Raw genomic sequence first — 10,966 nt, 5'->3', positions numbered from 1 at the left:
TATATATATATATATATATATATATATATATATATATATATATATATATATATATATATATATATGTCGTACCTAGTAGCCAGAACTCACTTCTCAGCCTACTATTCAAGGCCCGATTTGCCTAATAAGCCAAGTTTTCCTGAATTAATATATTTACTATAATTTTTTTCTTATGAAATGATAAAGCAACCCTTTTCTCTATGTATGAGGTCAATTTTTTTTTATTGGAGTTAAAATTAACGTAGATATATGACCGAACCTAACCAACCCTACCTAACCTAACCTAACCTATATTTATAGGTAAGATTAGGTTAGGTAGCCAAAAAAAGCTAGGTTAGGTTAGGTTAGGTAGGTTAGGTAGACGAAAAAACATTAATTCATGAAAACTTGGCTTATTAGGCAAATCGGGCCTTGAATAGTAGGCTGAGAAGTGCGTTCTGGCTATTAGGTACGACATATATATATATATATATATATATATATGAGAGACAGATAAAATTTGATTATTTTATAATACATTATATATACAAGATTTTACATGTAATCAACAGCGAGGCCTCACAGCAAAATATATATATATATATATATATATATATATATATATATATATATATATATATATATATATATATATATATATATATATAAATATATATATATATCTTCCAGAAAGTACTCACAGGGAGAGGCTCCAGCCAGACCTGACCACCAGGTCTCCCCTGTAAGGTCTCACATCGAGGTCTCCAAGAGCCGTCTCTTGTTTTATGGAAGGTCTGAAATTAGGAATAATGTATTAAAACCTTTTAAATGTATAAATTCTATTCATTTCATAATTTGCATTCAAGTGAATATGCAACAAAGGATTAAAAGTGGAGTGGAGGAAGTACAGAAGACAAAGGACAGAGGACAACAGGATCAGATGCAACAGAGCTAGGAACGATTACATTAACATAAGCAGAGCATAGAAAAGAAATTATGAGAACGATATTGCGATCAAAGCGAAAAAACAACCTAAATTACTACACAGTCATATAAGAAGAAAAATGTCGGTGAACGACCAAGTGACAAGACTAAGGAAAACAGAGCGGGCATATACAGAAAGTGACAAGGAAATCTGCGAGGCACTGAATGCCAGTTTCCATGGAGTGTTCACAATCGAGCCTGAGCAGCTCCCATTGTTAGAAGAGATTACCCTTGATGAAAGACTATCAGATATAGAGGTGACAGCAGAGGAGGTAATGAAACAGTTGACAACAGTGGATGCAACTAAAGCGGTTGGACCAGACAAAGTATCACCGTGGATACTAAAGGAGGCAGCGCAGGCCCTCAGCGTGCCTCTGGCAAGGATCTTTAATGAATCACTTATGTCGGGAGAATTGCCCAATTGCTGGAAGAGGGCAAATGTCGTACCGATTTTCAAGAAAGGTGATAGGGAGGAAGCACTTAACTATAGACCTGTATCACTGACAAGCATCTCCTGTAAAATACTTGAAAGAATAATTAGGCTAAGACTGGTTGCACACCTAGAGAGCGTTAGGTTTGTAAACAAATATCAACTTGGGTTCTGGAAAGGGAAATCTTGCCTAAGAAATCTTTTGGAATTCTATGATAAAATAACGAGGATAAAGCAGGACAGAGAAGGTTGGGCAGACCGCATATTTCTGGACTACCAAAAAGCCATTGATACAGTACCGCACATGAGACTGCTATTCAAACTCGAGAGGCAGGCGGGAGAGAGGAAAGGCCCTAGCATGGATAAGGAACTACCCAACAGGAAGGAGCCAGAGAGTAATGGTAAGGGGAGAGAAGTCGGACTGGCGAACAGTAACGAGTGGAGTACCTAAAGGATCGGTACTAGGACCAATTCTTTTTCTAATATATGTTAATGACATGTTTACAGGCGTAGAGTCCTACATGTCAATGTTTGCGGATGACGCAAAGTTGATGAGGAGAGTTGTGACAGATGAGGATTGTAGGATCCTCCAAGAGGACCTGAACAGGTTGCAGAGATGGTCAGAGAAATGGCTACTGGAGTTCAACACGAACAAATGTAAAGTTATGGAAATGTGACTAGGTGATAGGAGACCAAAGGGACAGTACATAATGAAGGGAACAGCCTACCTGTGACGACGCGAGAAAGAGACCTGCGCGTGGACGTATCACTTAATTTATCTCCTGAGGCACATAAATAGGATAACTACATTACCGTACTCTACACTGGCAAAAGTTAGAACATCATTCAGAAACCTAAGTAAGGAGGCATTTAAGGCGCTTTACACTGAATACGTGAGGCCAGTCTTAGAGTATGCCGCCTCATCATGGAGTCCCCATCTGAAGAAACACATAAGGAAACTGGAAAAGGTTTAGAAGTTTGCAACGAGACTCGTCCCAGCGTTAAGAGGGATGGGATATGAAGAGCGTCTGAAGGAACTGAGCCTTACGACACTAGAAAAAAGAAGGGAGAGGGGGGACATGATAGGAAAGTATAAAATACTCAGGGGGATTGACAGAGTGGACATAGACGAAATGTTCACACGGAATAGTAACAGAACGAGGGGACATGGGTGGAAGTTGGAAACTCAGATGAGTCACTGAGATGTTAAGAGGTTTTCTTTTAGCGTGAGAGTAGTGGAAAATGGAAGGCACTTAAGGAGCAGGTTGTGGAAGCAAATTCTGTTCCTAATATTAAAACTAGATATTATAGGGAAATAGGACTGGAGACATTGCTATAAACAACCGATGGCTCGAAAGGCGGGATCCAAGAGTCAGTGCTCGATCCTGCAGACACAAATAGTTGAGTACAAATAGGTGAATACACACACACACACACACACACACACACACACACACACACACACACACACACACGCACGCACACACACACACACACACACACACACACACACACACACACGCACGCACACACACACACACACACACACACACACACACACACACACACACACACACGCACGCACACACACACACACACACACACACACACACGCACGCACGCACAAGCCAGACTCACAGTGCGACTAGATGGAGGTGTAGCAAGACTCTCCCCGAGCACAAGTAGCCAGAAGCGACCTGGACTCATATGCTGGTAGATCTTGAAGAGCCATGTCTTGTTGTCCCTGAACCCCGGTGCCTCCGCCGCCCCGCGCCCCTGTGTGGTGCGCGGCCTGGGGGCCAGCTGGGGAAGGCAGGGGTTGTAGGATGGCGAACGGATTGGAACCTCCTGAGGTGTTTACACTAGGAGGAGGGATGCCCGCTGCTGAGGTTAAATCCCGCGTGAGCGAGGTTGACGCTCTCGTCAGCTGGGTGCTGCCACTACTACAGCTATCCTGAAGGAGAAGCAGATATCATCAGCAGGGCTATAGCTATGGTGAGGCATAAGCTGATGATATCAACGTTGGGAGTACCTTGGTGTTGCTACCTAATGACCAGTTTCCACGTACATGTGAAGGTTTACGGCAATTAAACACGTGTGGCTACAGTTATTTGACCTTCCCATTATTCATAAACATCGTCTTTAAAATGCTTTCCATTATTACTTTGGAAAAATAATGTTTAAAATCCTTCTTAATGCAGCTTTCAGACGAAAATGACTGCCATGGATCATTTGAATTTCAGTTCTGGCCCCTTATAAATCAACTAAGCTTTTTTGGGATATGTGTTAAAATGATCTTTACAAATTAATTTAGAAACAGGTAACAAGAGAAAAATAATTAGTTATTGTTTAGAAAATGTGAAGAGCCACAGTGAAATGATTAGAGAATTCAAATAGATGAAACTGAATAACAATGAGGATATTAATAATAATAATAATAATAATAATAATAATCATGTTTTGAATATATTAACAAAAATCGAACACAAAACAATGGATATATACAAGAGCCGGGTATTTAAGGGAAGTGTAGATATATACAAGAGCTGGGTAAATATGGGTTTGGAAATGGGATTGCAAATTTATGTATTCGATTGTCGGGAACATAATAGACGTAGATTGCTTAAAACGTAGGTCAGAAATATTTATGAGTTTTATTGGGTGTAAATAGCAGCCGCTTCGCATGGGCCACTAAACCTAATTAACTTTAATTTATTATTTGTTATTTACCGTTGATGTGAATGCTTGCATAAGGTGTGTGTGTGTGTGTCTTAAATGAGTGTATTTGTGCTCTTACAAATCACTGTGAACTGCATAAGGGAGTAAGAACTGTGAGGTAAACACCTCCTCCTCCTTCTCAGTTCTTGCCAACCAACCATCGCAATATACACACACGAAACTAACAACGTTCTCACAATGCTGTCAGTAAACAATATGAGCGCTTTTACCGTAGCACAGAGTAGGAACCTCCCCCAACCCCCCCTTACCAAATTATCCCAATTATCATTAGTACACAGAAGCTCATATTTCCGTTACATAATATTTCACAACAGCATTTTTTGCAAACATAATTATCTCTATTGTGCGGGTTGTTATAGGCACAAAGATACACACGATCTTACAGTATGACCAGAGCTGGAGGAGTGATGAGGTGGGACGTGGCCAGCCTCTCCGTGTTGTGGATCACCAGTTAGTAGGCCTCGGTCAACCCCTGCGCTCTCTGAGGATACAACAACAACATTATGGTTAGGCACAGATGTATAGGCCACTTGGTTATATTTCTCTCATTGTGAAGCTTAAAAATAACGCAGACGAGGAGTCACAATAACGTGGCTGAAATATGTTGACCAAACCACACACTAGAAAGTGAAGGGACGACGACGTTTCTGTCCGTCCTGGACCATTCTGAAGTCGATTGTGAGACAATCGACTTGAGAATGGTCCTGGACAGACCGAAACGTCGTCGTCCCTTCACTTTCTAGTGTGTGGTTTGGTCAACTTCAAAATAATATAAAAAAACAATTGACTAAATAAGTAATACATAAAGATTCACTTCCATGACAAAACAAACACACACACACAATTAGGTGAGAACACTCACACACGCACGAAGGAGTTTGGATAAGCAGGTTGAACCCCAATTGAGAGAAGACATAGCAGGGTTCCCGAGTGATATGGTGGGTGATTACGTACAAGGAATAATTCATTAAAATGCACTTCACAGAATCCTGAAGGAAATATGAGAGTTGGTTAAGAGTGAAATGGTGGAGGATCTTGGGGCAATTTGAGAAATAATGTCTAACTTGAAAGTGTGCTGTTGCTAGTCAAGGAGTAAACAAGCTCATTACCTAAAAAATACCCCATCTAGCATTTAGTATGTGACAACCAAGCTCTAAATACTTGCAACGAAATACTGAAGAGACTATCTCGTGGCAAACATCAGTTGTGAATATGAAAAAATAGAGAGCATTGCAGGATGTGGCAATGTAGGCAGCAACTTCGCAGAAAGCAGCAAGGCTCATCATTCAGCTACTATAGAAGAAATAAACAATAGAGTGTTAAGACTCGAAGCCAAACGAGAAGAGTAAAACATAAAGTAGCAATGGCAGGGATTTTTCTGGAAAACAGATACAGATTTCAGGCTTGGTCAGAACAGCAAGGGGAAAATTCAGCCGCTGAAAACAGTGTTCACAAACAATATTATAAAAGAGATATTCTTATAAATGAACAAACTTGAACATGTACCAAGTTACAGAGGAATATTTCTTCATGGGGGATATGCCATGCGAAGAGAGCAGCATCAGCAGAGGGAACAAGAAGTGCAGGGAGGAGGAGAGGAGGAGATAATCAATGACTTTCAGCTTGACACACTCAGGGATAACCATAACAGTAACTTGTATCATTTAACGCCCCACTCTTGCAATACACTTCCCTTCCGTGACATAATCCCATATTAACACCCCTTTTTCTCTGCCTGTCTTATGCTTCCATTCAACACCAACACCCTCTTTCCTTCTCCACTCTGCTTCCTCTCCCCAAAGACAACCCACCCACCCCTTTCCCCTTCCCCTCTCTGCCCCTTTCTACACGAATCCCGCTCTTCTGTGCCCCTGTCTTCCCTATCCCACATCGACGAAATCTTTCCTGCCCCCGTTCCCCCCCCACCACCTCCTCAATCAGCCTCTGCCACCTATCATCGCCTCCACAGTGTTCATCACAACAATAACCCGACACCCAACCCCTACTACTCCTCACCCCCCTCCCCCATAACCTCCCCATCCAACGATGGCTCTCAGCCGTTTCCCTACCACGTTAAACACAAAGCAACGTTATGGAGAGCCCACAGGGTAGCCATCATACTACCAGCAGAACTAAAATGTATAAGTTACTTGAAACGACTAATGTAATTTTACCATAGCTCACTGAAAAAAAACAAGGGATATATGATCACCACATATAAAATTCTCAGGGAAATAGACAAGGCAAATTAGTATATAGAGACAATACAGAGAATTATTTTTTTTTGTATTGAACAAGTGGAATGCACTGAGAAGGGAAGTGGTGGATACAGCCTCCATATACAGCCTCCAAAGTAATTACACTTGGCTCGGTAGGCGCTTGAACACCGTATATCTGTCTTTTACCCGTACACTGCTGCCTCTTGCTCTTCTTCTTCCTCCCCGTGCTCCTCTTTTTCCTGCTCTCCACACGGATTACTCCCCCCCCCCCCACACCATCCTCCTCCTTCCTAATCTCCTAATAATCAGCACTGTTATTCCTCATCTCTTCCTTGCCCCCTCCTCCCCCCCTCCCCCTCCTACTGCAGTAAAGACGCTCCGTAATATTCATTCATTCCTTCTTACTCCTTCACTTATCATTCCTCCTTACCGATTTCCCAAGCAAATGTAAGGTAATGAAACTAGGCGGAGGAAACATGAGGCCAGACACTGGATACCGAATGGGAGATGAAGTCCTTCACGAAACGGACAGAGAGAAAGGTCTGGGAGTTGATATCACACCAAACCTGTCTCCTGAAACCCACATCAAAAGAATAACATCAGCGGCGTATGCAATGCTGGTGCACAGGAACCTGTGTAAGGAATCATTCAGAACCTTGTACACCGCATATGTAAGACCAATCCTGAAGTAAGCGGCCTGGTCGACGATCGGGCCGCTGGGACGCTAAGCCCCGGAAGCACCTCAAGGTAGCCCCAGCATGGAGCCTGTACCTTGTCAACCACAAGACGAAGCTGGAAAACGTTCAGAGGTATGCCACTAGACTAGTCCCAGAACTAAGAGGCATGAATTACGAGGAACGGCTGCGTGTAATGTAACTCACGTCGTTGGCAGACAGGAAAACTCGGGGAGACAAATGGTCAATACCTACAAAATTCTCTGAGGAATTGACAGGTAGATAAAGATAAACTATTCAACACTGGTGGTACGCGAACAAGGAGACACAGGTGGAAACAGAGTTCCCAAATGAGCCACAGGGACGATAGAAAGGACTTTTTCAGTGTTAGTTAACAGGTGGAGTGCATTAGGCAGTGATGTGGTGGAGGCTGACTCCATACACAGTTTCAAATGTAGATATGACAGCCCAGTTGGCTCAGGAATCTGTACACCTGTTGATTAACAGTTGAGAGGCGGGACCAAAGAGCCAGAGCTCAACCCCCGCAAGCACAAATAGGTGAGTACACACACACACGGAACGGACCACACTCGCTGGTCGTAGGCCTAAAGGTCGGGTTTGTTTCCTGGTCGAGGCAGAAACAAATGGGCAGTATTTTTATCACCTGATGCGCCTGTTCACCTAGCAGTAAATAGGTACCTGGGAGTTAGCTGCTAAGGGCTGCATCCAATGAATATATCTGTTAGAGATATATTAGTTGATATGATAGGAGGAATATAGGTAAAGAGTGAGTACATTAGGCAACCGTCCGTTATAAAGGCGAGGCCCAAGAGCTAGCACCTCCATCCTGCAGATACAGATAGTGAATACAAATGATACACACACACACACACACACACACACACACACACACACACACACACACACACACACACACACACACACACACACACACACACACACACACACACACACACACGCACACACGTTCAATCCCAAATCCAGAATCATCTCTCATATCGAGAAACAAATCTGTTCTCCAACTGACTAAATATAAAAACTCTGACAGATATTTTTTTTTCAATTTCACACATATTTCCCAGACAAAAGCGAAAATTAAAAAAAAAACGAAAAATAAAAATTTCCAAATGATTTAAAAAAAAAATCTGAAAAATATGCCTTTTCTGCTTCGAATAGTTCATTGAATCCCCGGGTTTTCCCTCTCTGGGAGTGCATGACCTAGTAGAGCTATTCTGGTACTCTCTCTCTTACTCGACGGGTTCCAGAGCCACTGAGCGCGTCCGTTCAGTGTTTTCCTCTTGTGCCATGTATACTCACCTAGTTGTGCTTGCGGGGATTGAGCTCTAGCTCTTTGGTCCCGCCTAATTGGAGTAGAGTTTGCGTCTGGTGGCGAGGCCCCGCAGGAGGATATGTCTAGAGTGGAACACAAACTATTTTATTCATACTCCTTTTTTTTTGTCCTCTTATTTTAATTTTTGTTAATCACTGATAAATGCTCTTGTGGTTTCGGCTTTGGAGAGGAGAAAGAGAGGTACTGTGAGGCCGAGGGACGATGAGACAGTCAGAGTGAGAAGCTAAGAGACAGAGAGAACAGAATTTCACAAATGAGACATAAATGTAAATACAAGAGAAAGCTCTTCAGTTTAAAGATTATGGTCACATGTTTACCTTTTGTTCCACGGATGGGTAGGTGACTTTCTGTTCTAGTGATGAGTACGTGACTGTTCCACGGATGAGTACGAGACTATTTCTTCCAAGGAATAATTGGCAAGTCTCTTCCATCCTGAGTCGTCAAGCATTTATCGACAATTATCATTCATGTTCAATGTAAAGTAATTATCTAGAGGAAGCACAAAGCCAGTACGGTCATGTAGCACTTGGAAGGGACATGAGGACGAGAATCTGGGGATATGACTGAGGGAAGGAACAGTTCCCAAGCACATGGACCATTGGATGTCGAACGCCGACCCGCAAAAAGCGAGACCCTCTCTGTATTGAATAGTCCAAGTGGTTGGTTATTCAAAACAATTTAAAGGCTGTTTTTTTTTATCTGAGAACTATATATATATATATATTACCTTTCCTAAGGTAATGTATTCGTAAGTCGACAGGTGTTTTTCTTCATATTAACCACTTTATGTAAAATTATTTTTATTCGGCACAAAAGAGCCAAGCGTGTTGGTGTTTTTTGCCGGTTAAATATTTTGTCAGACGAGGTAGTGCAGGTCTGGTGTTGGTGTTGTCCCGGACAGACATTATGGACGCCGCAATACCTCACTGGCTTACAGTCAATCAATCAATCAATCAACCAATCAATCCTTACTGGTTTACACACCAGTAAGGTGAGTAAAGTAAGGTGTTTCACTTCTGCCTACATAGAGATATAGATGGATATATATAGAGGTATAGACTCATGCCCGTGCCACCTCTTGGGTGGCTTAATCTTCATCAATCAATCATACTGGCAGAGCTACCAAGTATATTTTAGCCGTGAAGATAATAACTAAAATTAAATCAAATTTTGTATATACTCAACGAGACTCGAAATATACCTCCATGGTGTATGTCTCCCCCCCCCCCCTGTCGAGCAGGTTGCAAATCTATTAATTTGTGTACGATATAGACCGTGCCACGTGCATGGGGGCCAGACGAAAACATAAATGAGAAAACCCTTCCAGTTACTGAGTGGGTGTAGATGTTCCCAGGAGGCCCAAACAGCCAGTAAACCAGTAAACCAGCGCCCTGTTCTCTTAAAAATAACGTAGCTTTTAGCCGTTTTCCCGTATGGCCGAAAGTGGACGTAATTTGAAAATGAAAAAAAAAAATGAAAATAAATTTGGATTTTTTTTTCAACAGCAGTAAGTTAAGGGTCCTCAGGTAGGTTAGGTGGGCAGGAAATTCTCATAAAGTTTCAAATCTTTATGAAAAATGTTAATTGAAAGTTTCCTCTCTTAACCTTTCCGAGTAGGCCGGACGACTCAAACAGAAAACGGGACAGTACGTCACTTTTGTGAGTCGATTTCATTTCAAATTACGTCCACTTTTAGCCATAGCGCGCATACCACCGAAAAGCGACGTTATTTTTAAGAGGACGGGTTGCGGAGTTGTGCTTTGCGTCCGTGTCCGCTGGATCATAATAGCATTCTCTTCTCTGATTAAGAGGAGAAACAGCGACAAAAATAAAAGAGACGGGAAGGTGGCGGTGGAGAGTACAACGGCGGCCTCGCTTCTTCCAGGGTTGGCGTTCGATTGTTAAGTCAATCAATTAGATTCTAAAGGGATTGACCAACGTTCAACCAATTGGGCCTGACGGTAGAGCGACGGTCTCGCTTCATGCAGGTCGGCGTTCAATCCCCGACCGTCCAAGTGGTTGGGCACCATTCCTCCCCGTCCCATCCCAAACCTTATCCTGGCCCCTTCCCAATGCTTTATAGTCGGGATGGCTTGGTGCTTTCCCCTGATAGTTCCGTCCCTCCCTCCTTCGCACAGTCTTAGCTCCTATCCTGTTCTCCTATCCCTTTATAATATTGTATAGACATTTTATCCTGATAATTACCTTTTCACTTCTGCCTCTGATTTCCTATAATGAGATGCGCGTACTCACCTAGTTGTGCTTGCGGGGGGTTGAGCTTTGGCTCTTTGGTCCTACAAAGATACGATCTTTCCCCCACCCAGGAGCTGCACTGTCCCTATAGACATATATTGATATTATAGTCACCACCGTTACAATACATCTTTTATCTGGAATCAAACTTTTGTTTCACTAAGCCAAGGATTTAAACCGTTGCAATGGTGGAACTTATCTCCTGCAACAGCAGTCCTTCCGAGGTTAATATTAAATTCCCTCAAGCTAGTTTAATATAAATGACTTCACTCCGCCTCTCTCCACACGAGCGGTGCACGTGTTCACTCCTCTAAGC

At 42.5% G+C, this 10,966-nt stretch overlaps 1 protein-coding gene across 1 annotated transcript in view; it reads right to left on the bottom strand.

The window, feature by feature from the left end:
- Positions 1 to 668: 668 nt before the first annotated feature.
- The window catches only part of LOC123751324 (neural cell adhesion molecule 1-A), a 152,953-nt gene continuing 142,655 nt past the window's right edge, over positions 669 to 10,966 (bottom strand). The window contains exons 12-14 of the mRNA XM_069329939.1: positions 4,516 to 4,613; positions 3,032 to 3,347; positions 669 to 773 (exon numbers count right to left, since the gene is read on the bottom strand). Coding sequence (XP_069186040.1) covers positions 3,039 to 3,347; positions 4,516 to 4,613 — 407 coding nt within the window. The 3' untranslated portion in view covers positions 669 to 773; positions 3,032 to 3,038. The remainder of the gene's footprint in view (positions 774 to 3,031; positions 3,348 to 4,515; positions 4,614 to 10,966) is intronic.

The sequence above is a fragment of the Procambarus clarkii genome, chromosome 23 (assembly GCF_040958095.1).
Source record: "Procambarus clarkii isolate CNS0578487 chromosome 23, FALCON_Pclarkii_2.0, whole genome shotgun sequence".
Lineage (NCBI taxonomy): Eukaryota > Metazoa > Arthropoda > Malacostraca > Decapoda > Cambaridae > Procambarus > Procambarus clarkii.
This window is presented reverse-complemented; position numbering and strand designations above follow the sequence as displayed.